This window comes from Haemaphysalis longicornis, unplaced genomic scaffold (genome assembly GCF_048455015.1).
Source record: "Haemaphysalis longicornis isolate Haplotype H1 unplaced genomic scaffold, Haemaphysalis longicornis Haplotype H1 scaffold_1, whole genome shotgun sequence".
In the NCBI taxonomy this organism is placed as follows: domain Eukaryota; kingdom Metazoa; phylum Arthropoda; class Arachnida; order Ixodida; family Ixodidae; genus Haemaphysalis; species Haemaphysalis longicornis.
The window spans coordinates 235,235,636-235,262,970 of NW_027526203.1; the positions used below are offsets into that span (position 1 = coordinate 235,235,636).

The 27,335-nt window shown below is 49.5% G+C and overlaps 1 protein-coding gene and 2 pseudogenes across 1 annotated transcript in view; all 3 read left to right on the forward strand.

The window, feature by feature from the left end:
- LOC144158205 (microtubule-associated serine/threonine-protein kinase 3-like) overlaps positions 1 to 10,921 on the forward strand; it is a 102,664-nt gene extending 91,743 nt beyond the window's left edge. The window contains exons 11-12 of the mRNA XM_077688904.1: positions 2,845 to 3,195; positions 10,649 to 10,921. Of these exons, the coding sequence (XP_077545030.1) occupies positions 2,845 to 3,195; positions 10,649 to 10,921 (624 nt within the window). The remainder of the gene's footprint in view (positions 1 to 2,844; positions 3,196 to 10,648) is intronic.
- Positions 10,922 to 19,018: 8,097 nt separating this feature from the next.
- LOC144158213 (uncharacterized) lies at positions 19,019 to 20,736 on the forward strand (annotated as a pseudogene).
- Positions 20,737 to 21,712: 976 nt separating this feature from the next.
- Positions 21,713 to 25,106, forward strand: LOC144158220 (uncharacterized; annotated as a pseudogene).
- The last annotated feature ends 2,229 nt before the right edge of the window (positions 25,107 to 27,335 follow it).

The window sequence follows — 27,335 nt, forward strand, 5'->3', positions numbered from 1 at the left end:
GAACGCGAAATAGCCGAGCATCACGCAGTTCCCTCTTCCGCAATAATGAAAATGAGTTTCTTCTGCGAATATTTATTTTCGCCTTTGTTAGGAAAGCTCCCCTGTGCAGTGGACCTTTTGTTACCAGCATTAGCTGTTATTTCAGCGACCTGGACCCAAATGTTCGGCATTTTGCGGAACTGGAACTCCGCTAATCTCGAAATTTTCTGCGGATTCTACGACTTCGAGTTACAGTACTTGTGCCCAAAATGTGCTTTCTAGCTGGCGGAAGGGGTGCTGTTAGATTAACCCTAGTGTAAATAGATAAGATACAGTGTACCGTCCCTCAGGAACGTGAGTGAGCAAGTGCAGCCATTTTGTTGTTGATCAGCGTTGTCAGATTGCCGCTTCTCCGGACTGACTGGTTGGCATCACCGCTAGCTTTGACGAGGTCATTGGAAACAACACTGCCGAAGACGCAGCAACACGGCATCTTCGGACACACTTCTGCAGCTGAAATGCTGGGAAAGCGCGTTGTCTGGGATTCGCATTCGGAACGACGCCAATTCTTTTAATTCTTTTTCCACGTTCTTCTCTCCCAAAAATAAAAAGAATAACCTAGGGAACAACACCCGCTTTAGCAACGCTATGGCGGGTTTGCAGCCAATCAAAAATAAATGAACAGGGGTTATAACCCAAACATACTTTTTGCAGAAAAAGCCAATTTATAGAATGCAAAATTAAATACCCCACATTTCGGCCTGTTCATAGCAGTTCGGCCAGTTCTTACCCGCCCGGCTAAGCACGTCCACCTGCCCGTCCACACGCGTACGGAACATGAGCGTGCACCATACTATACCTTAAAGCATGCCACTAGAATACGAGAGGGTCACCGATGCTGCCGTGCCCACCCGAATGCACGGGAGCACCAATTTGAAGAGCCACGCAGCGGACCGACGCCAGTCGCGCGAAGCAGTAAAGCAGGGAGGACAAGCCGAGACTACCACAGTTGACCGGAAGAAAACGCATAAGCAACAAAATGGCGCCGCCCATAAACCGTCGCAGTGAATACACAAGTGTCACGTGTTGCGAACTGACCAATGATCACGGCGGCGGCATGGGACAATAGGAGAAAAGAGCGCCGATACTCTCTAATTTTATCTAGTGATACCAATGAACCCATTTCATCCATATGGCCCGGTTGAATGCGTTGGGGTCAAGAGAGATATACAATCAAACATTAAGTAATGCCTAAAGCTGGTTATGAAGAAAAGGTAGTATTGAATTGTGTGCGTAGCAGGCGTCTATTTTATGAAAAGAAGCAAGATTAGCAACACGCTTCGGTTTAAATGCGTGTGTATGAACGCCAAAGCATATTAGAGGGAACAACGGGATGGTTTCACAACATACGTATTGCTTCGACTCGTAAACCACGAACTGGATGCTTAGCAAAACAACCGTTGATTTTAACGAGAAAACATTTAATGCCTAGCTTCTCTTTTCCCTAAGTATGCTCCGCTGTGACTCGGGTAGCCCTGAGTGACGAGGCAGTAATCCAACTTGCCACTACGCATTGTTTACGCACAGAGTATATATACCAAGAACTGAAGGACCCACACCGGCGCCGTGTCCGCGACTATAAGCGTGAGGCGAGCAGCCAAATATGGAAGGAACACTTCTCTCACCGAACACGACAAGTATACCCTCGGAGGGCAAAAGAAACGAAAACAAAGAACAACAGCAAATTAGGTTTCGCTCCATTCATCTAAATTGATATCATGTTCAGCATGGTACCCAATTGGCAGGCAAACCATGACTCCTAGCTACCAGTCATGCGCGTATAAAGTGTGAGCCGGGCGAAATCGAGATCGCGTGACGCATTCTGAGTACAACAGAAATTAGGGAAAATTTGCCGCGTCGACGTATAGCAGACGATGGAGAGACGGCACTTGCACTTTACGGGAATGGCGTGAGAAAAGCTGGGCAATAGCACGCTTTCTGCATCTCTAAAGGTGACGCGGGGAGTCGTAGAAAACGCGGAAAATAAGTAGAACACTTTGCATCGCCTTTTTCAGCATTATCATGTCCTTGAACAAAGCAATATTCCGCCCAGATGTCCTTGAAAACGTACCGTCAGGACAGGGTGAGTTTGTTGAACATGCTGAAAACGTGTCGTAGGATCTGTTTAAAAGCCCGGCTGGAACTAGAGGGTCCACGCACCGCATGGTTAACTAAAGCACTGCGCTATTAGCCGGCTGCTTCTGTGGTTTAAGTGAGATTCAAGGATGCCGTTATGTCCGACTTTCGGTTGCCGTTACAGGTAGCGTAAATTAACCCTTAGGCCACCATTACTTCACGCCTCATACGAAGGTCTAGCTTCGGCCCGTATAACTTCACTGTTTTTGGAACTGGAGGGATGGAAACAGTCGAGAAAGCAGAAGCGCACAGGCACACACATTCTTGGCATGTGGCCGAACCTTACTGACACCAGTAAAAGTACAAAGATTTACTTTTGCTGCTGGACATAATACTGGCAATGGGCAAACGTTTTTCAGCAGCCAGGCCAACGATTTTCGAGGGATGTCAGGTTGGTTACTTTTCGTTTTCCCGCAAAGCTAACACCGGATACGTACACGCGTGCCGTCATAAGTAATTGGAACAAGCATTTGTGAATATCCCAAAATATTTGTCTTACTGGCTTTATGATAGCCATTACCGGTTCATAGGAAGCTTCTTCGCATATGGGGGACTACTTTAAACGCACACCAAAGCAGCCAGGCAGTTTCCGGAAGAAGAAATTGCTGTAAATTTACGAGACCCTGTTCTAACAACTTTCGACGGCACCTGTACGTCTTTGCGCTGCAGAAGGTGAAATCCGGCACCCCAGCGGAGGCATCCCACGTGCTGGAGGGCGACGTGATCGTGGCCGTGAATGGTAAGGACATCGCGGGCAAGCCTATTGCCGAGGTCCAGCGGATGATGCAGGGGAGCAGCGACAGCCTCGTGTTGACCGTGCTGTCGTCCAGCGCTTTCCGCCTGCTCGAGTGCCGCCGAGATATGGACCTGGTCCTTAGAGCTGCCGGCAGGGATACGCTTCGGCTCAGGGCTCTCAAGGCAGCCTGCGCGGGCAGCGGCAAGTACGGCTTCAAGACCTTCGGGGCCAAGGCGTGGAACAATGAACGGAGACTTTTCCAGTACTGGCACGTCGTTCAACAAGTGCGTACTGTTTTTTTATGCTGAAGGAAGATGGGGAAGCTGTGGGGAGGACTCTTGTCACGGCAGCAATTAAAGTGTGACGGATCAATCTTGATTAGTGAGGTAATGACGGTTATTCTATAGCGGGTAAAAGCTCCCGGACGCTTGCTTAGTCGGCGTTACCCTAATCGTTGGCTCGGTGGTCAAAGGCGCCTGATTAAGGAGTGTGGTTCACTCCAATAGTACAGTCTATTAACAACGATTTGCAAATCAAGGTCAGCTCATATGACGGCACGGACGATTAACAGACAGAGCAGAGCTCGGACAAAGCGAGACTCTCCTTTCTCCGTCCCAATTCTCACACCAAACACTGGCGCTTACTACCCAAAACCAAGGCTTAGTGCTGGGCAAGAAACAAGGGAGAGCGAGAAGGACAGCGCTGCCAGCTCATGTTGCAAGCTCATAGGCCACAAAATCATTTCCAGTCGTGGTTGTATGCACAAAGAGACACATGCCCATATACTCGCTCTTAAAAATCACCGCAGGTGGGCTTCACCACAACACATCAGAACGACCCATCATCGCGACCAAATGTGCAAATTTGGCGAATGACGAGGCCCGGCATGCGATTACAGCAAAAAATAGTATCTGGGCTGCATCTGTGCCGTGACAACAGTAGAAATTCTATTTTTGTTGCTCTAATAGCATGCTGCACCTCGTTATTCGCCAAATTCGCACATTTGGTAGCGATGATGGGTCGTTTTTGGGTGTTGTGGTGAAGCCCACCTGCGGCGATTTTTAAGAGGGCTGGTGGCAATAACTATTGTGCGATTGAGCCAATATACGATTCGCATCCCCTGAGCAAGTCGCGCATGGATCTCAAGGCATTTTATGAGAGAATATGACTTGCCTCGATCATAACTACGTCCATGGTAAATTACTTTTGGCGGTGGCGTACAGGCTGAAGCCAAGAAGCATTATTTAGCTTAGAACCGGTTCGCATTTGAAATTACGAATTTTTTATTAGGCCATCACAGCTGTGTTGATGCTCCTTCGCTATAGGACAGAAAACTGAACAGATCATTTAAACGTTATTGCTGTACGGTTCTGTTTCGCTACGTTGATGTGCCAGAGCGAGGTAATCGGTTTTACGGGCTCAGTATTTATTCTAAACAGGCCGTGAAAAAAAAAAAAAAACCCAAAACAAATTGTTTACAGCCGCACTGTAGGAAAAGCAAACATGGCTAATTGGTCCATGGCGCGTTGCAGCTGGATATTTTAGAAAAAAGACTCTAGCCTAAAACCTGCATTAACGAATATAAAAGGAACGCCAAAGTATCATAACGTTGCGGGGGTTAGTAGATTTTTGCCCCTTTGCCCTCCCCCCGCCCTTTATTTATAAGGTGAAAAGAGCCCTTCAGTTGCCCTTCGATGGAAAAAAGTAACTGCAGTAATACATTTTAGTTCACGCACAACCTATTGCTTGTATTCACCGGCGATGCGCGCATGCCGGAAACCGTGTAATTGCGCTGTCACTGGTTACGTCGGGCTCCGCGGGATGGCGGTACTTGCCCGTGCTAAGCACATGACTGTGTTGCACGTTACAAACTTTTCCTCACTGAACGCAAAGTATTGCCTCGAGTCCAATGTGAGTGCGATTAATAACACCTCTGTTGACACCACCGTTGATAATTGGGTTGAAACGGAGCAGGCGACGCACGCCGGTATTATTTTTTTCTTCGTCGTGCGGACGCAGTAGCCCAAGCCGCGCCATGTCCGTGGAGTATCGGCCATTCCTCCATGATCGGCCATGTCTGTGGCCGTTTCCAGGGTTGCCAAGCGAAGAAATCGACAGCTAAACTTTTGGACGAATACCGCCTATACATATTCATAGGGCCCACGGTCCTATAACGTGGGCTGCTTATTTGCTTATTAGCTGCTTATCCTGTAATTGAGCTGCTTATGTGTATGCCCTGATGTATACAAATCCTTCTGGGCTAATAAATATCCCAACGTTGGTCTCAATACTCAAGGGACAGTGCTTTGTCAGCCACACCACGCCTTTCAGAAAATTTGTGCTGCTTGCAGAAAAGTGTTTTCGTATTTCAAACGCATTCAAATTACGTGAAGCAATTAACAAAACAGCAAGGTCTAACGCGGTATAAATGAAAACCTCTAATTTACAACAATGGTTGATAAGGAGTAATAGAATTCCAGGTTTGCTTTTCTCGAGTGAATTTATACTGCATGCAGGAATCGACGAAAGAAAGGGGATTTGCGCGGCGTAGCTACATCTGGGCTACGATTCGAGTAGTATAGTTGAGGACCATGGATTTATTTTCACTCCTGATGCTCTTGAGATAAGTCACCAAGCCTTAAAGTGTGTCTTCGTGCCCAGTTTTCTTTATCTAAGTGACACCGAGTATTTCCGCGGTAATGAGACTTGCGGCCGTGTCACAATCTGTAGTCGGGATGTGGCGTTACGCCGTAGCATTCGCTCAGCCGTGGCCCCACTGTCCGTAGCCATGCGACTGTCCGCCGTATCGTATATTTCGGCGCGGTACAACTGTTTCGCGGTAGTGCACATTTAGCCGTACCGGAACCTATCGTTATATTTCGGCGCGGGGCAACTGTCCGCGGTATCGCACATTTAGCCGTACCGGAACCTATAGTTACGTCACTCCCCGCCGTATGACACACCTGGCCACTACCCTTGACCACTGGCGTACGCAGGGGGGAGGGACCCTTCCCCCTCCGGAAATGTTCAGTCATGGGAGGAATGATGACTGCGGTTAATTGTTTTTGTGTGGATAAGCTGCGCACCAACCACATGTGGCTTCAATGTCTGTTGTCCCCACGAATATGCATATCTGCCATTTTGCGATTTCAGTGGGGGAAAATGAACAAAACCATCGAAAAGTTATGCGGGGTACGACGTCATCTCGAAGTCTTTGTACTTTCAGTTAGTATAAATTTCTTGTTTTTCTTTTTTAGTTTTTTTCATTTTAATTGTTGCTGTTTTCTTTGCTCTCTCCCCCTTTTACGTTTTCTTACCTCTTTTAACGGGGCCTGCCCCTTCCCCCCCCCCCTCCCGAAATGAAATCGTGCGTACAAAACTGCCCCTGACGGACGACCAATCTATTGACATTCATAGCATCTATCGACAGTCGCTGTGTGTGCCCTTGGTTTTGCGCATGCTCTCTCAGAAGTCCCTGTAAGTCGTCTTCACCACAGCGCTCCAGAATGAGCAATCGGAGTGGCCAAGTGTGCAGGTTCGGCAAAAGACGAAGGCCAAAATATTATTAAACTAAAAAAAAGTGCATGTGCGCAGGGACAACAGGAAAGGCGTGAATGGCCTTCGTCATTGCGCAATGTCCCTGCGCAGATGTCCTTTTTTACTCAAAGCGAATTCTCGGCCACGTCATTCGCCGAATTCGCACGCTAGGTAACTTCGATTGGTCATTCCGGAGCATTGTAGTGAGGACACTTTACGGGGAGTCTTAGAGTACACATGAGAACACGAAATGACATTGATATCAATCCAACTAATTCAGTGGTGGATTGAACTATGGGAACACATTAGCATCAAACTCGGGGACAACTTGAGAACGACGACGGAAGTTGGCCCTGCGTCTCATCGCCGCAGCCGGCTTTTACTCCGCGCGGCGCAAAAAGTACTTTACTGCGAGTATTTTGAACGTGACGTGAGTCGGTTCTGGGATTTCTCGCGCTTAATCTGCTTTTAAATTCTTGAAGCGACTGCAAAAATACTAGGTGTGAAAAAGAAGACGATGTTACGCATAAAAAAAAAAAAAACGCGCGCGCGTTGACATCCGGGACCGTCGCTTCGGCGGAGTGATACTCTACATAAGTTATTTCCGTTCTTCAATTTCACCCGAGTATAGCTTCCGAGCCGAATGAGTAGCCTGGACAGCGGCGGCGCGCTGCGCGTAACTCGTCCTGACATTACTGCTGCCCCGTGAAAAAAAAAAAGCACCTGTTCATTGGGATTCTTAATGAAGTGATCGGCCGCTAACTTAACAAAACTAGAGGGCGTGTTTTGCGCATCGCATAGTTTGTGTAACAACCATTTCAATACGATGAGGCGCACCGATATTGAAGCGGATTCGAATATGTAACGGCTTTTCCATGGCGTTGCTAAACCATTTCTACGACATGGAACGGGTATGAACATATTTATGAGCTTTGTGTGCTAGTGCTTCAAGCGGTACCAGTCGCGCCCCATGTCAGGCAGGCGTAGCAGCTCGTTTTACTTGTCTGGGGAACGACGGCGAAGTATCAAATCATGTATATTGGCCGTGAAGGCTTATCATTGTGAGATGGTTGTAAAAAATGTATTTTTGTGCTCTGTTTCAATCGAGAATACAATACCAGTTATGAAAACGCAGCATTAAAATTTTCCAAATGTGAAGCTTTATTATTTTTCTAAAAGTGGAAGCATGCCCACGATTATCTACATTAAAGCTGTACGGGTCCACTGTGATCAGGATTCAGGAGTGCCTTTCAAAGATTGATTTTTTTCTTCTGGCATTCTCTATGCGAAAGAGCAGGATTAAACATTATGTAATTATGCGCCTAGTTAAACGTCTTACATCAATTGCGTCGGACTAGCTAAGAGGCATCATCAGAGATTGAATATTGAGATAAACAGTTCTATGCGGCGCGGTTACAGAGCTTATCGGTACATATGTGCTGCCTCGGTTGTTTCCTTTTTTTTTTGTCAATCACATTTCGTAAAACGTGTTCCCGCTGTTTACCATCCTAAAAAATATGTTACGACGTCTAATTTTGAAGCAAACTGTCAATCATCTTGCTCGTGAAACACGTGTCATGCTCATTTTTAATGCCTTTTTGGTCAGTGCTGCCCTCAGTCGTCAACTGAAGAATTAAAATGCACCAGGCGACGGAGAACTGTCATTTCTTTGTGTTATCGCTGCCAACACACAAAATAACCCGTCCGAGGATGCACAGGATGCCCGAGAGTTTGCGCGCCTATGGAATATGAATTTTTGTATGTGATAAAAAGGGAGGCGAAATCTCAACTGCAATACTCGAAACGATGGAGAGGAGAGGAAATTTTTGTGTTGTTTTCTAAATTGAGCAACAAGCTTTATAATTTCTGATCACTGCTCCTACACCCTACTCCCAGTTCAACGTCACCACAATGAACTCTATTGACAAGTTCATGCTGCCAGCAATGAAATATCGGCGAATGGCAGTCGAGCATACAATATAGCTCAAAAGTTCGGCCTGTGCTGTTTCATCGCTGATTGCTAGCATGAGTAGTATTTGTATGTTCCACCGGGAATGTTCTGCACGGAGGAATTTTTCAAATAACCAGGCAATTTATTCAATGTAACGTTAACGGAGGTGTGAAGCTACATACAGGGGACCCGAACTTGAAAATGGCTGTGGATAGTTGCTTAATAATAAGCCGGGAAAGCAATTAAAAGAGTGTTTGGTGTCAGCAGTGACGTTCCGTTTTCAGCGGAGAAGGGAAGGGAGGGAGTATACCAGCCCCTAATACCGCCTACGCTCTTCCCAACCCGCGTGTCAGTGACTCCCCCCCAAGCCTTTCGCGTATATAGTTTTCTAGGACGCAACGGTTTAAGTTCCGGCGATGAGTAGGATGACCGGGAGTAATTATTTCTCCTGGTAATTAATACAGCGAAAATGCACGAAACTTGTCGTTCTTGGTTTAAAAATCAATTTGATTAACTCATTCGCTCCAAACACGCCCCCCCACAACCAATGGCGGCCTCCGCGGAGAACATGGCAATGGCAAATCCGTGTATGGGGCTGTTTCTGGCTATTTGCGTGTAGAGACCACGCTGCTGCGCGATTACACTACTCCACGTTTCAGCCTCGACGTTGCATAGGGCCTTAAAAAAGGTTTCTCAGTTTTGTTTCCAGATGAATTTACCAGGCATAGGCTTGTGCACGTTTTCGCGAACTTTCAAACCTTTCCCAACCACACGTCACCTATGCTCCTCATCAGGGCCACGAATTTTCTGGGGACCGTCGGACGGCCGTTTCAGTTTCGTGTAGAACTCCCACATACTCACTGGCGTACCTCTAAAAATAAACTGCAAGTTTCAAATTCTCCCGAGAACGTCGAGAAGCACGCAGGGCTCGCATCGGGCTGCTGTGCTGGCCCCACGAGCAAGATTGCGAACTAGGAAAAGATGCGGGACCATGCGACAGGTGGTGCTGGCAGTTCGTATCCAGTAGAGTTCCTGTATATCACGTAGCGCGTCTGATTGCCACATGCCGCGGGTTCCGCCTTTTGACAGCGAAGCCCGCTTTCAGTGCTGAGCACAAGACACCGTTTTCAGTCAGTTCTGCTCAAGTGACCGGTGACGTTTGCGGTGACGGCGGCAACGGTGGCCGCTCAGCTGACAAGCAGCTAACTGTCCCCGCAGGCTATCCCAGAGCTGGCAGCACACGCATGCGCGGACTCCTTCCCGCAGCTGCCACTGGCGCGGCGGCACGGCGCCGGCTCCTACACGTGTAACGGGTGGCTTTCCCGCACGACTTTAGAACTCAAGATGGCGGATGGACGCGCAACTCTGCTCCCCTAGGGAAGCTATAAACAGAAACTTTAGTAACCAGTAGAGTCCCTCTATACAGCTCCCGCATGGAGCTGCATAGAGGAAATTTAGCAGCTGCTGGCGCCGCCGTACGAGGTGCACGAGGCCTATATGGTTCTACCAGTTCCTGCGCAACAGGGGTCCTCTGAAGCCCTTCTTACGAGGAGCCATCGAAATAGATCGGAAGAGGTTGCTGGAAAACGATGCATTTTTTTGTACTTTTCCTCGTTGTCTCGCAGCTCTGGAACACACACACTATCCCTGAGATGGACGCTTGTCAACTTTGCGCTCGAAACTAGGTTGGGTTCCCGAGGCAAGTCGTGGTATCGCCACTATGTGATACGACTATGCGGAACGTATTCTGATAAATTTTTAAAGGCACGTCTAAAGAAGAGAGCAACTCGGCTCAGATTTTGAATTACCGGGCTGGAAAAATTAATGTAGCGCCCTTTCTAGTAATCTTCTGAGAATAATTTATGCAAAGAGAAAAAATATGACTGATTCGATCGTAAAACCGAAACCACGGCTGCGCGAGCGAAACGTTCAAGAAAAATGAGTCGCTTGAAGAGCAAAATGTCAACATTATTACCCCCCCCCCCCACCTCTCCCATGCATCCTAGAAATCTGCTAGAAGCCTCATACTCTGAAAAACCCCTCACCGCTTGGCAATGACGCGTGAGTTTCATGTCAAAACGGATTAGCCGTGACCTAAATGTGGTCCAGATCCGACGGACCAGTTTCGTGGCTGCCGATGAAGCGTATCACGCGCCCAGCGCCTCTTGCCAAAGTGGGTGGCCACAGTATTGGCAGTGGCTGGTTCTAGGCTCCCAATCATCGAGCCCTACTCTCAATTGTCGGTGCAGGTTGGTGACGTGCACATTGTCACGCCTAACAAGAAGTTGTTTCCGGGTGACATGCTGGTCGTGGTGGACGGCGTTCCGGTGGACAACATGGACCAGAAAGACGTCCGGGCGGCCCTAGCCAATGGCGGTGATGAGATTAACATCACCATCGCCCCCATGTCGCCGCTCCGTATGAGGAGGCCATCGTTCACGAGGCTGCACGAGACGGTCATGACGGACGCCAATCTACCCGAGCCATCGGGCAACGCTCAAATTCAGGCTGCGGCCCTCTGAGCACGCCCCACCAAATCGCTTTGAAAAACGCACAAACTGAATTCGTGTTTATGTTCAAGCTCGAATGCCTTGAACGTTTGAACTGTTGAAATGCCATAGCGTAACGCACCGTTGATATTTAAATTTAAGGCGGACTTTGGAACTCCTTCCGTGTGCGACTTCCGGGTGTCCCCAAATAGAATGCGCACGATAGGCTTGAGCTAGCGTACTAAAAAAAATAGCGATACAGAAAACAATACTTAAAGTTCGGTTGTACGTTCTGACAGGAAATTTATTGGACCTGCGTCTGCATTTAGCGGCAAGATATTTATGGTTATCTTCGACAGGACTTGATTTTCCGTGTAGGTGACTTCAAAGTTTTTTCCCCGTATTTGTTAGCATTATTTTGACGGCTGATGACGTGAAATAAAAAATACTATAAATAAATTCGCGTCGTTTGATTTTTGTTTGCTTATAAAATGCGCGATGGACCTGCGGCATGGGGAAGTTTTACAGCAGAGCTGTATTACGCTACCCTCCCATAAAGCTCTTCTGCCCAGTACCCGAACGTCACAGCACCCACAGGGAAAATGAAAAAAAAAAAATATTGAAACGCGGTTGGTTGGCAGAAAAATCAGGAATAATGGTTTTCAATGACGCTACCACCGACGTAGTGTCTATCCAGCAAGGCGAATTACCTAGAGTGAAGGAATATAAATATTTGGGAGTGTGGATAAACGAAGGGGATAACTACTTAAGTACTCACGAGGAGCAACTTAAGGTTAAGGGAAAGCGAAACGCAGCTATAATGAAGCATAGAGCTCTGTGGGGGTATAACAAATATGAGGTAGTAAGAGGAATGTGGAAAGGAGTAATGGTTCCGGGTCTCACGTTTGCGAATGCTGTACTCTGCTTAAAATCAGACGTTCTATCAGGCCTTGAAGTAAACCAGAGAACGGTAGGACGTTTGGCCTTAGGCGCGCATGGAAAAACAACTAACGAAGCAGTTCAGGGAGATATGGGCTGGGCGTCGTTTGAAGTTAGAGAAGCTCAGAGTAAAATATGCTTTGAGATAAGGTTGAGGGCAATGGATCAACGAAGGTGGGCAGCTAAGGTTTTTAGGTACCTATACTTGAAAAGCGTGGACACGCAGTGGTTAAGAAAGACTAGAAGGCTAACGATGAAATACGGAAAGAACAGTGGGGAATCCAAAACAGCCAAAGTAACCAAAAAAGAGGCAAGGCAGATTGAAACGAATAAATGGAGGGAAAAAATGGAAGCTAAAACGTCGTTAGAGATGTACAGGGCTGAGAAGATGAACATCAGAAAGGAAAATTTCTACGATAATTCCCAGGGCAGTGCTTTGCTTTTTGAGGCTAGAGCAGGTTGCCTGCGAACTAAGAGTTTTGTGAGGAAGTATTCACAAAATGATGGGGTATGTGTTGTCTGCGGAAAAGAAACAGAAACTATGTGGCACATAGTGTTAGAATGTGAGGGTATCCATTCAAATCTACATGAAGGGAATATTGGGCTTTCAGAAGCCCTAGGATTTAAGGGTATCAGAGAGGAAGTTAACTTCAAGGCTGTCGAGGGGACGAATAGAAGATTAGAATGCTGGTGGACGAAAAGCAGAGAGGGGAATATTGCCTAAGACAGTTACCACCTGTAACAGGGAAAAGAAAGTATTTCGGGCCTAATAAGCTTTAGTGCCTGCCCTAAGCAGCGCTAGTATTAAACCAAGAGTGTAAAACATGATTATATTAGTCCTTTTTGGTAAGATGACATGTCATCACCCCGCTTCAAAGGGGAAACCAATAGGAATCATCATCATCATCATTGTGCGGAAATAGAACTTGGGTGCTCCAGAATAGGAGCTGAGGGATTTACTACGGTGCTAGCCCCCGCGCCCCCGATGCGTGCCGCGTTATAAGTGAGCGTGGTGGCACGAGAGTAGAGCAAGTGCAGTCCCGCCAAGGGGAGCCCTGATTCTGGAGAAGCTTTCGCTTCAAGTGCGTCCAGTCGGCCTGTCGAAGTATTTCGCACCAAAAAGACAGAGAAACGAAAGCGAACACACAGGAGCAAACGCGATGTAGAAGGAAAAAGTATTTGGTAAGTATTGCTAAGCTTTCGTTTTCAGAATCATGTCAGCAGATTTAAGTGCCCGGGGAGTTTGAACGGCGAAGCTGACCATGGCTAGAATCCGAGGGTGACTCGCCGGCGGTAACTATATATTCACTCAGTAAAGTAACGTCTGTTCAGCCCACGGAAAAAAATCAGCAAAAAATTTTCTTTGGATCTCAGGGCCAAAATCGTGGGAGCATTTCATTAACCGGCCCTTGTTCGACTATTGGCGGTAATCCTAAGATGGTGATGGTTCGGATCTGTCGCCGCATTTGGCTCCAGCATCGCGCACTTCTGTTCTCAATACCGCTGGCGGCACCATCGTTCTAGGCTGGTCCGAAATGGTCAAGATGGCTGGCATTTCCCCCTAGGCGGAAGTTGTTTTTACAGCGAAGTTGTATATGTCTGATCCCGTACGTTCTCGCGGTGGTGTGGACGGTTTGCTCGGGGGCGTGGGTACAGCGTATGGAAAAATTCGTAAAAAATACAGGAACGCCCTAGGGCCCATATTTTGACACAAGACGGCTTATATTGTCCCTGGAAAAGTGTCCTCCCAGCGATGCAATAAAGTTCGGAGATGGAGCCGACTTTAAGGAGATGAGCGTAACCTTTTGATATCTGTAAGTTGTCTTTCCCACATTGGGTGTTGCACTGAGAAGCATGGCCAGCTACGGAGGGAGTTTGGTGGCAGCAGTTACGGCCCCATTCTATACCCCTCTCCACAACCGCGGCCTCTGTCTGTCTCCCCCCTCTGACATTGCGCAATGCCGCTTGCTCTTCGGCGGCTACCTGTGCAGCGCATCAAGGCCTGCGCAGCGATTGACGTAGCTGCGCTATAATAATACGTCATTGACTCTACCCACCAATCATGTGCATACTTTGTATGTGACGTGGAGATCCGGCCACTGTCCTTATAATTCGATATAGCAAATTTCCAATACACCTAAACCCCCGCATAGCATAAGCAACCGGAGCACCAGCTTCACTGACTTCCCTCTTCACAGGATAGAAGGGCTCTGATTCTTTTACGCCCGTGTAGTAGTAGTATAAAAAACTTTATTTTAGAAAATATGAGGTGGGGGGAGGTGAAAAATTAAACCTTTTTCACTCAATGTGAAAGCTGTCGGAAGTGCAGAGCAGTGATTCGCCATAATCGGCTTCAGCGCCGTTATCCGCTCACTGCTGCTACCCAATGCATTTCAAATTTCCCGCCTTCGCAGTGCTCGAGCGCCCTCTGCCTGAAACTGCGCCAACGGGAGTTCTGTTCTTTTTGTCCTTGCTTTAATTTCGTGTGCTGGAGCTATTTTGCATCATTTCCAACGCGCAATTTTTTTCTTGCGCAGCTGGAGCTTTTCTTCGTTATTTTGAACGCACAATTTTTTGTTGTGCGGCTGGAGCCCTTCTGCGGCTTTTCGAACGGGCCGTTTCTTTTTTTTTTCGGCGTGGCTGGAGCCTTTCTCCGGCATTTCGAACGTGCGATTTTTTTCTTGCGCGGCCGCTTTTTTCGCATACTATGGTAAAAACCAACCCAACGAGCGTTCCTAACTAAATGAACGCCGGTGCTCCCGGTTGTATACACAGATTTTGCCTGAACTGTACCTGCAGTTTTCTTTGCGTTAAAGAACGGGGAGATGTATGACAAGCGCCAGCAGTCCACGAGGTTCGAACGGTTATGGCTATTTAAACCGCGTGATTTTCGAAGAGTCAGCGTGACCCCCTGACGACGGTACATCAGGCTCCAATTGGGTCCGTTTCTCTCGCTGCGCCGCCTGATTCCTGCATTCGCATCGACCGTTAGCGAGCGCCGACAAGGCGAGCCCATATAGTGCTCTGCACTAAAAATTTTAGAGGGAGACTTGTGGCTTGTGTCCCATGAACAAAAATCCAGATTCAGCAGCCCCATGCCTACGCCCGTAACTCAAAGCTCTCAGCGCCCTCTATGAAGAGGTAAAGCAAGTCAGTATGGCATGTGCTATCACCGTGATGCTCTATGTGGCGCTGGGTGAAGAATATGTCGTTTTCCAGACGCTTGATCGTGGCGTTTGTTTTCAGTGTGCGCTTGAACGATCTTCGTTACGGCGGCCGGGCCGTACTTATCCAGGAATAAAAAGTATTTACATGATATTTCCTCTCCTCTTTGTAGCTCCGTCAGTGTACCACCTGCACAGAGGGAAATGGCTGGAATTTTCTTTTTAAAAGTAGCCCTCTGACAGGGCCATACACGGCGGCTCTCCAAAGCAACGTGGTGCACAGCAGACAGCCTAATTTATACGCGCTGCTGAGGACAGGCGCGTTAATTGGCTGAGTAGCTAGAAGTTGTTCTTCTGCTGAGCATTGGGTCGCTGCTTCGATTCGGCGCTAGGGTTGCTGGGCTTGTGAGGCAGACGAAAGATAAGAAGCAAGCAAGCACATGAACAAGAGCTCCGTTAAAGGGAAGGTGAAGCGGTTTTAGAATTAAAAGAAAAGTTGACTAGCAGCAAGTACACATTGAATAGTTCATGTGTACGAAATATTTTCGCAATACATGCAATAGAAGCGGCGCAATGAGCAAACAAAAGTGGCCCGATGCCCCGCCCCCATTTCGCCGCGCGATGCCGGAAGACCGAAGAGCGCGGGCGAAAACCGGCTGAAAAACGTCATACTTGGACTTCGGCCGGATCGGCCGCCTCGGCCATGCTCTTTTCGCCGTGTTTCCTTGTGAATGATACTTGTTGTTGTGGTTGATAGCACTCATTTGTACAATTTTCGTGTTCAAAAAGTATACACGAACGCCAAACGAGGCATACGTTATCATGCCGTATTCCTAAGCAGAATAATGCCACGCCGGGATGCTTGATAACATACGGAAGCGACAGCCGAGGTGGCTGTGCTTGATGACAGAGAATATACTACACTACGTTAAATACTTTGTAAACCGTTCCAATGCGGTTTTTTTTTATGCGACGGACGTGAATGTTCACATTAGATTCTAGATTTAGGAAGGATAGGGAATACTGCTGTACTTTGGTCGGGGTTGTTTCGTTCCATTCCAGAAACCAAGTCACATTTGTTCAGGAAATGCTTGTTTCGTTAAACGCGTCGGTTTTCTTTCCCTATGGGCTCAGGACAGTGTTCAAAAAAACAATTTTTTGGCGAAACTAAAACAAGAGGCCAATCCTGATAGAAGTTCTCTCCCGGCTAAGAGGTAAACAGTATTCCTACAAAGTAAAAGAACCAAGACAACCAGATTACTTATTTTGCAAGTATACATGTCACAATAAGGTGATGTTTGTCTGGAATTTAAAAAAAAACACCACTCCGAACCACCACCGTGCCATAATTTGTGTTGACTGCGGGGGCCTACTTTTTTGCCCAAGATTCCGTGTGGCTGCATATTATAACCTGGCAAGCACTTGTTGTCACTGAACCTCAAGTGTGCTCCAGTGATAGTCGGTGATATATATAATGATGATACTAAAAAAATTAGGAGCGAGGAGTAAATATACGGCATCTGTCCGACTAGCGCGGTGAATGCTTTAATCTAGAAATGCTGAAACAGGCCAACGATTCATTATCACAAACGTTTGGTGATTGTTACCTAAAGTAACGTAACTACAACGTAACTGCCTTGTCCGACTGGTCTGTTAATTGTAACGAGGTGGCCGTAATATTGTAGCAGAATGCGCAACGCACAAGCGAAAATCAAGCCTTACTACAGCCAATAATGCTGAGCAGGCACTAGCATGCTGCAGTGTTTTCAGAATAAATGCATGTGAAGCAGTAAGACGCCACCCATCGAAATGCAGCTAGCAATCGCGGAGGCGCCGTAGCGCCGACACTTCACAGAGGATGAGGCGCGCCGTAGTGGAGGGCTCCGGATTAATTTTGACCTCCTGGGGATCTTTAACGTGCGCCGAAATCTCGTACACACGGGCGTTTTCGCTTTTCGCCTCCATCAGAAAAGCGGCCGCCGCGGCCGGGAATCGAACCCGCGACCTCATGCTCAGCAGCGCAACGCCTTAGCCACTGAGCCACCGCGGCGGGTTACGGGGATGAGTAACGGGGCTGGGGTGGGCGACAAGGAACAAAGGAAATGCGGAAGCAGAGTCTGCTTGTTGGTTTATGCGTGTACCGGCAAGATGTGTCTCGCATATACGTTTACAGCGCATGAACGCTATTTTTTCGTGCAGTGCACGTACGTGCTTTTCGCTGGTAGATTGTTTATAAATTCCCATTAATCTTCGGCATAAATGGTTTTGTGTATAATAAGAAACAGTTAAGGCAGTACCTAATATTAACATAAGGTATAAAATCCCCCTATGCTGGTTGCCTAATTCAAAATATTTTGATGGAACCCACTAGTCGACGTCACAGTCACTGCTTTGGGGTTCTCTGTCGTGTAAAGCAAATTTAAGCTCCAAGATAATTGAACCAACAGCACGGGAAATTATAAAACAAACTTCCAGTCATGTGCGAAAATTAAACTGCAAGCTAAATTGCCGCAAAGGCAACCGTGCGATCGTTCGCAATGCTTCCGATAACCCGCGCGGCCGAAGGGTGTCCTCGTTTGACGTCATGACGGGAACAACCAATCAGGGGCGTCAAAAGACGAAAAGCGCGCGTCTTTCAAACGGGGCCGCGCTTTTTGCAAGATAAATGCCACTTGGACTCATGTACGATAAATTTCAATGTGATATTAGGAATCAGTGCGCAAAAAACTATATAACTGTTAATCTAACTCAAATTTTTTGGAAAGCGCTTCAGCTTCCCTTTAAGGGGACGTGCACCGCGGGCAGTAAGCAGCGGTAACGGCGGCAGTGAAGAGGGCGTGCATAGTACAAAAACGTTAACCAGAGCTTGAAATGGGGCTAGTTGATTTTTTACTCGGAACATGGCTGGCGCTAAGCGGGACAAGGAAGAGGATATACACACACAAGTGAAGCGCACACTACCAACTGATTTATTAATCACTACAAACACAACTTATAAGGAAAAAAATCAGATGACGTGACAGGAAGAGTTAATCAATCTCGATGGAAATGTATACAATATTTGTCATGCGCATGCGTTTGCCTACGAACTGTCTAGTAGTTCCATCTCTGTTGTCGAAAATGCAATTGATGGCGAACTGATAGTCTTTTTCTTTTCGAATGGCACAGGCTTCCCAAATCTCGCGGGTGATCGTGTCTGTAGATTTAAAGAGAACCATGGTGCGTTCGAATTGCGCAGAGAACCCATGTCTGGTGCAGTGAGCAGCCAAGTGCCCTGGTGCTCAGACTTGCTTGCACACATTTTTATGTTCTCTGAGTCGTTCGTCAACACGGCGTCCAGTTTGGCCTATGTAAACCTTCCCGCACGGCATAGGTATCCTATAGACAATCCCGGAGCAGCAAGCGACAAACTTGCTCGTGTGCTTAACACCACATCCTGTTTGTTCAGCATCAAGTACTGGTTTTGCTAATCATCTTGCAGGGCATTTTTAGTTTTTTCGGAGCAGAAAAAACAACCGGGACATCATGCCTCGTGCCAACCTTTTTTAAAAGTGTTAAGAACAGTGGTGAAGGAAAAACCAAAGAAGCGGCCGATCGTTCTGCAGTACATCCACAAAGTTTCCCACAAGTTAAAGAAGGTTGGCACGAGGCATAATGTCCCGGTTGTTTTTTCTGCTCCAAAAAAAAAAAAAACCAACAATGCTGTGCAAGATTACTAACAAAACTAGTGATGCTGAACAAACAATCCCGTCGGCTCCGTATTTTATGACTGATTTCGCAGTGCCAATTCGCTGTAATCGAAGTCTTCATTGTATTAATGTGTCCGTGAGCTCGAGGAGCACCGACCGATATCATCTAACCCCAGAGGTACGCCTTTCTCACCGAATGTCTGGACCACGTGGTCTGGACTTTTGTACGGCCGCTGTGCAAGGGGCCACTAAGCCTAGGCGTGCTCTGCGAGCGCCAGGCCTCGTCGCCTTCGCTCCGCTGCGGCTCGCTGCCTCGGTGATCGCCGCTTCGCCCCGAGATGGAGGCGTCCTCTCGAACCACGGCCTTCGACACCCAAATGTGCGTTCAAGTACAAGGCGAAGAAATTACACCCGAAGAGTTCCACAGCGACGCCGGTTGGACGCCCGCGGAAGAGCGCATGTCGAGACTCCGCCAGCGAGACCTCGTTGACAAGCTCGCCGGCGCCGGAAAATCAAGTAAGCAAGACATCGAAATTCAACAAGATTGTTAGGGCCTCGGCCATCAAGGCAGCACGCATGCCAGCTATGCCACTGGAGGAGAACAAGATAGTCATCAGACCTAGAGGGGGACTCGATAAAATCAAGATCGGTACTACGACTGTCACCGCGGCCATTCTCACCGCAGCCGAAATCACGAGCGAGGAAAGCGCGACGGATACCATTTGCCCGAACGCGCAGCAAAATATAATGGTCGTCAGTACGCCCAAGGACAGCAACGCCGCCCGGTACGCGAGAATTCACGATATCGTTATTCAAGACAAACCCTTTGAGGTCAGCGCGTACCGCACGGCACCGCACGACACCGTAAAGGGCATTCATTATCCGAGGGATCCCAGTCGCCGCAAGCACAGAAGAACTCGACAGTAACATTGTCAACGAGAGGAATCCGCTTGCAGTCGGTGCGAAGAGAATCGGCAGCACCACTACCATCATCGTGACCTTCAAGGGACCAAAGGAACCAAACTTCGTTCGCTACGGCGTCACACTCATACCGTGTCATCTGTACCGGAAACAGATCAACGTATGTCACCAGTGCAGCCGAGTTGGACACCGCAAGGACGTGTGCCCCACGCCTTCGAGCAAAATATGCAGAGGCTGCGGACTCGCAAACCCCAAAGACGACCATCCGTGTGCACCCAAATGCAAGCCATGCGGCGGAGCGCACCCGACTGCAGACAGGACGTGTAAATCTAGATATAAAATTCCCTATGTTGTGCGCACGCACCAGTGGGAGCGTCAAAAGGCCGAACACCAGCTGCCGTCGGAGAGCGACTTCCCACCGCTCGAAACGCCAGCTGCGCCCAAATCAAGGACGCCCTCGCGAAATCGCCCACCGTCCAGCGATAATAGTCGCAAGCGAAGTCAAAGCAGAAACACGCGCAATGGAACAAGAAAAAGATCACCTTCGCGCGACCGTGTAAGCTGGGTCGATGCAGCGCGAGGAATGACGAAGAACATCTCAAGTGACAACAACGACGTCAATGCTAAGAAGGATGACAAGATTTCGAACGGGGCGGGAAATGATTGAAACATTGAGCAAGAAAATTCGGCTCTGCGTGCCACTATACACAACCTCACCAAAGAGATTGCGGAGATCCGAAACGAACTTCGCGGCATCGAGCATCAAAGCTCCAATCCAAGCAGAAACAGTAACAAGACAGAAGAAGTCATGGTTAATCAGGAGTCGACGGACAAGGAGCCGGCATCGAATAAACTAGCCGTGGAGCCACGTAAACACAAGGGTAGCAAGAGCATCGACAGTGGCCACAACATCGAAGTCAAATTCGCCAAGCTCGAAGACCTGTTCACATCAATGACACGAGCCATCGGAACCTTCCAAACGGAGAACATAAGCAGACTCACCTGCCTGGAGAGAACCCTACGACCAATTGCAAGTCACTCGACGTTCTCACCCGTAATCGCGCAACTAAACCAAGGAACACAAGCGCCCTCCTTCTCGCTAGGACAATCATGGCCTCCAACGCAACAGGCGTAACAGTGTGGCAGTGGCACTGCCGCGGCCTCAGCAAGAAAAAGGCAGTCATTCAGCAGCACATTGAGCACGCCGCACGCAAGCCGGATGTGCTTCTATACTGCAAGAGACTCTGACAGATGCGCCGTCCCTTCCCAGCTGCAGAGTGCATGCCGGCCCTCCGAACGGCACGGGCCTCTGCACCCAGGTCGGGAAGCGATTCACCTTCGTCGAACACAGGTTGTACAACATCAAGATTGAGCACACACTCACCGAACTTCGAAGCCCTCCTCCACAAAGCCAGCCCCGTGGCGGGCCGCAACACGCTGATCGCATGCGGCGACTTCAACGCGATGGACCCCGCCTGGGGCTACGACAAAATCACAGTGAAAGGCCGCAACCTAGCTCAAGACTCAACAGAACTCGACGTTACCCTGATAACATACCCGGCACACCCGACGAGAATGGCGAACTCTGTGTCCCGTGACACCACCCCAGATCTCACATTCGTGAAGAATAACAACCCGTTAACGATCACCTGGAGGAATACGGGGATAGACCTAGGCAGTGACCCCACAATCGTGGAGATTGTGATTCCGGAACGCAGCGGCACCACCACCAGAAAACACACACGGATCGACTGGAAAGCCTTCAGAACAACGAGGAAGGGAGCGAAATCGAGGACATCGAAACCTGGACCACCGAGATCACCAAAGACGTACGAAACTCAACAAAGGAAATAGAAACGGACATAGAAACCAACAGAATGGACAGCCGTCTAGCTCACCTCATCGAAGCTAAGCAGTCGATACTGAACCGGTGGAAAGAACAGCGTCTCAATCGCAAGCTAAGAAAGAAAGTCGTGGAGCTCAACCGTGCAATCGAGGAACACTGCCGCACGCTGTGTGTGCAGCAGTTGAACGAGATCTGCAATGTAGCCGACGGTAAAATGCATAGCGGGGAAACATGGAACCTGCTACGACATCTGCTTGATGAAACCATGACGAAGTCAGATCAGCGAGACAGTCTGGCCGAGCTCATCCACCAGGAAGTCTCGAGGCACGGAACCGACAATGTAATCAAACGCATCAGCGACAAATACCTGTCAACTACACCCACGGAACAACACGGACCGTACGGCGGAATACCCAATGAAAGACTCGACAGAGACGTCGACGTGGAGGAGGTCCGCACGGCTCTGCAAGACCTCAACAGCAGGTCGGCGGCCGGCCCGGACCTTGTCACGAACAAGGCTCTCAAGAACCTCGACTCGATGAAAACCCTGGCGGATTATTTCAACAAATGCTGGAGAGTAGGCACGCTGCCGAAGCAGTGGAAGAAAGCCAGAACCATACTGATTCCCAAGCCGGGAAAGCCACCTTACACGGACAACCTCCAGCCCATCTCGCTCACGTCTTGCGTGGGCAAGGTACTGGAGCACGTGCTGTTCAACAGGTGGCAAGACTACCTGGAACGGGGGGACCTCTACCCGGCGACAATCATCGGCTTCAGGCAGCGCTTAGGCACGCAAGATGCAATAATACAGCTGAAGCACCAAATCATCAACGGCAACACCGACGACAACAAAGCGATACTGGGTCTCGACCTGCAGAGCGCCTTTGATAAGGTGAAGCGCTCGGCGATCCGGTCCCAGGTTTCCAAGCTCAACGTGGGAGTAAGATCCTACAATTACATCAAAGATTTCCTCATGGTCAGGACCACCGAGTTACAAGCAGGCGACCTTCAAACGCAAGAGAAGAAGCTCGGCAACACTGGCACGCCACAAGGGTCTGTCATCTCACCGATGCTTTTCAACTTAGTAATGATCGGAGTGGCCGAGAGGCTCACGAGCATCGAAGACGCTAGACATACAATCTACGCGGACAACATAACGGTGGGGGTGGCAGGTGGCAGCGACGCCCACATCGAGTCCACACTTCAAGCGGCGGTCGACGCAATTGAGGATCAACTTGAAGGCACCGGACTGAGGTGCTCGCCGAGCAAATCGGAACTCTTGGTATATCCCCCCATCAGGAAACGCAAACGCAAGTTCAACCCAGGAGAATGCGAGGAGATCAAAATCACAACAAGATCAGACAACGTAATCCCAAAGGTCAGCAAGATTAGAATACTAGGCATGGTAATAAAAACGCATGGAAGAAACAGCAACACCATCACCCGGCTCATGGCGAAAGCAGCGAACGCAACGCCACTACTCAAACGAGTAACATCCAAAAGAGGCGGCATGAGGGAGGAGAGCCTAATCAGGCTCTTCCACTCGTTCGTCATAAGCCACGGCGCGTACGTAGCCGCCTACCACAGGTGGTTACAGCACGAGCGCGACAAGATAAACATTCTAATCCGCAGAGCGTACAAGACAGCACTGGGGCTGTACGAAACCACGAGCACCACTCGCCTCCTGCAACTGGGAATACACAACACGCTCGAGAAAATAGCGGAGGCACAACGCGCCGCCCAGCTTGAGCGTCTGTCTACAACCAGGACCGGGAGACAGATACTGGAGGACCTAGGAATAGGATACCCAGACAGGACGGAAACGAAAATCCCCGTTCCCGACGAGATCCGGCGCAACATCCGAGTTGACTCAATACCCAAGAACGTGAACTCCTAGCACAACAAGGGAAGAAGGACAACGAGGGCCAAGGCCCTGATCGAACTGCACGCCAACGACAGGCACGCGCGCTACGTGGACGCAACCGAGTACACCAATCTTAAGAACGGCTTCACAGCAGCCGTCGTTGACACGACCGGCGTCTGCGGACGGCCGCTAGCGTGAGATGCACAAAGTCTGAACAAGCAGAAGAGGTGGCCATCACCCTGGCCATCTCGGACTGTCACACGGTGTTGTGCTAGAGCGCCTGGCCCAAATGCGTTGCACGAGGTGACGCGCCGACAGCGAGGCTGAGTCACGCCTCTCCCTTTCGTCACTGCGGCGCGGCCGAATCCCGCATCTCAGAACGCTGCGGCGCGGCCGAATCCCGCAGCTCAGAACGCTGCGGCGCGGCCGAATCCCGCATCTGAGAACGACCAAACAAGGGCATGTCGCTACGCCCGGAGGCGAGGTCACGGAGACGGCGGGGGCATCGCCCTCCCTTTCCCCATTGGCGACGCAGCTGACGCACCGCTTCGCTACCATTCGTCGGAATTCAAACTTCAGGCAGCGAGAGCCCGATTGGAGCTTTTCGAACTCCTTGGGGCCACAACGAACTTCCCGGGCTATAAAAGAAGCCCGGAGGCTCTCATCGTCGGCTTTCCTCGGCGGCTTCTCTCCGGCACCAGTCTCTTCGGGAGCACCGAGTGAAAGGGTGCTGTCGCCTTTGTGCGAGTCATGTAACGTTTGCTTACCCTGTACATACTGTATATAAATGTTACTTCAAGTTTTCGTCGGTTCGAGAACTTCTTCGCTCTGCTCTGCGCCGCGTCGATAGCGGACGGAGCAAGGCAACGTCGCTTCACCGGTGACTGCGCTCGGATGGCCAGCCGAAACAGTGGAGGCTGCGGTGAGAGGGCCCACTACCAACAGCGGTGACAGCGTCGGGATGGCTGATTCCCAACATCGGTGACGAGCTGGATGCGAGTCACAACCTTGGCGACCGCCCTGGGATGCTCATTCCCAACAGTGGTGACAGCGCTGGGATAGTCATTCCCAAACAGTGGTGGCAGCGGTGGGATAGTCATTCCCAACAACGGTGTTGTGTGACTCAAGGCAGGCCGTATGAAATTACGCCAAGGGCATGGTAGCAAAGGAAGCGGGACGCATACTGCACACGGTTATCGAAAAATGTAGAAAAGTAAGAATCAAGTGGTTCCCGCAAGACGCAGGCAACGTGTCGTACCGCAACGAGAACCACAACGAGACGGCACATGCCGAGGCGCGAGTACTTACGGACCGCACCTCGGCACACCTTCCGACGTGGTTCAGCATGAAAAACCGTATGAATGAGTACAGCGAAATAACGAAGGCTTTTCGCTTGGCTCGCAGAACTCTCTCTCTCCCCCCCCCCCCCCCGTGCCCGGGGTTGAGTCGAGAACAAGCCGTTTTATTTAGACAGCTCCAGACATGCTCGCTACCCAGCCCGTCAGTGATGCATCGCATGTACCCTGAGACGCACCCGACCGACATGGGCAAAGTCTGCCGATGCGCGACGGCAAGCTTCACGCACATCCTGTGGGATTGCACCAAACACCCGGAAGAAGCCAAGTCAGGAAGGATCCCACCGCGACTCGAAGCAGCCGGAGGGAGCGAAAACCCGGGAGATCAGCACTGGGCCGTGCAGCAGGTCATCGAGGCGCTAGCACGGCAGGGGCCCGGAGAGCCGGCAACGGCGAGCGAGGACCCAGTCCGCGCGGCAGGCGCCCCGAAGACGACGTAGTCGGAGCACGCGAGCGCTCACTGCAGGCACAAATAAAGGTTTTTCAATCCAAAATGCCTCTTAGAGCTTTCCTGCTCGCTCTATTTCGTCTATCTTCGGCGTCCTCTTCGTTCGCTCGGTTGCAACGAGGCCGATGGCGACGTGAAACCACAGGAGCGGGAGCTTATGACCTGTGCTCTAAAACAAACACAAAAATTCCAGTCAAGCAAGATGTTTCCATGATCCGTCAAACGCCGAGAGGGTGCACACATGCACGGAAGCCAGCAGAAGGCCACAGCCGGTACACCTGTCGGCAGCTCTGCGTCACTTTTCAACGTGCTGGGTCCGGTACGGGCGTGAAGGGCAATGTCATTTCTCCTTTTGCACAACGGGCAGACGCTTAGCGCGTAATCGAAGAATAGACCTTTCCGGAAAGTTGCGCGCGCCCCCAAACGGCGGCCGCAAAGCAGCCTGGGAACTGTGAGCGCCGCAGCAGCCGCCGCCGCTGCTGCCCGGGCAGCTCTCCATGTAGCTCTACCGTGCCACGGCCGCTCGATGGAAACTAGGTTTTTCCATCGAGCGGCCGTGACCGTGCCAAGCCGTGCCGTGCGTGACAGCGCCTGTGGAGGCAACATTTGTTGACGGTGCAGCTTCGGCGTTTAACATTGTGTGATGCGTGCAGAACATCTGCTATCCTGGACAGCTGTTTTGATAACTGGCTTCTTTTTCAAACTTCAGCATTCTTACCACAGCCCGCATTTCTTCAACAAACTGCTGACTTTTCGGGAGTTGCAGTGTGTATCCCATCGATTCATGCTGCACTATGTCTGCATTTGTTTCAAGTACTGTTGCCTAAGAGGTGGCAAGTTTTATTGTGCAATCCTGAGCTCTTTGCTGTTTTCGGCTGTGTGTAAACATGAAAATAGAAATGTTTATTTCAGTCGACAAAAAGACGAGGCAGCTAGTATGGTATCATTACAACAAAAGACACGTACACTTTTATTCCGTTAGCAAAACTAACCAATACCCACTAAAAGGTAAAACTTCAGAGGGCGCCAATACAAAACACGCATAGTTGACATTTTGCTTACTTATCGATTGAGAAGTGGTTCATGTGTGAAGTTGTTCAGGTAGCAACAAATTTTCCACATCTGGTTTGGCTTTTCAGCCATCGCATTTGGGAAAACATACTACAGTATTCTCAAGTTCTTTCACTTCTCGAATAACTCGCTCAACGTGTCTCCTCAGGTTGTCGATCTGCCGTGTGCGTGTTTCCTCCTCTACTGTCAGTTGACGCCGACCATTTAACATGGGGGGGTCTGTTCAATTTAAAACGCCAAGCTCACGGAGCTCATCTTCGATCAAGAATCCTGGGTCAGCCATGACGAGCTGTCTCCTTCATTTTCACGCAGGAAGTACACCACACCTTAAAAATGGGAAATAATTACACAATGAGCTACCGAAAAGAAATAGTTGAAATGCTGAACTCATAACAGCAGAACAGCAGAAACCCCGTTCCTCCAATGCCACAGGAAACGGGCTTTATCGCCCTGTTACGCCCTTTGTGCTAAAATTCATTACAAAACGGGCGTTGATTACTCAGCTGACAGCAGTATCTCGACAGTGCAGCATATCACTAGTTCGTTGGATGCCTGGAAGCGGGAGGGACGCTTAGGGGGGCGGCGTTTCGTTCACTTCGCGGAAGCTAGGCAACAAAACATATAAAAAGCATAATTTACGTTATAATGCTTGGCTTACCTGTCTTTACCGGAGGACACCTCTCGGAGAAGACCCGGTGTGGGAAAACGGTCGCATACGGTCCATGTAACATTTGCGTCTGTTCGCGTTGAAATGGGCTCCACATACCCTGTGACGGCTCCCACAAAGCAGATCGGCCATCACAACCCTGGAGATTTTTCTGGCGAACCCATTCCTTTTTAAGTTTCTTGTCCTTCGGAAACTTGTGCAAGGAAACATGCCGGTCTCGTAGCGTGCCCCAACCGAGCCATAGCACGGTTCCACTCTGCAAGCTAGCAGACGACGTTGCTAGCAGACGACAAAAAGTTCTCATGCGGTGCAGGAAGTTTCAGAAGGATGCGGAGTTTATTTCTTATTTTGGGTTCTATGGTTTAAAGATGCTTTAATTGATGGGCAACATAACTTTGCAAGCACAGCATTGCAAACTTTGTCCTTTGACGGGCTCCCTCCGCGCACGCGGCGCGCGGCGCGACCACCCCGTCGCCGCTCGCA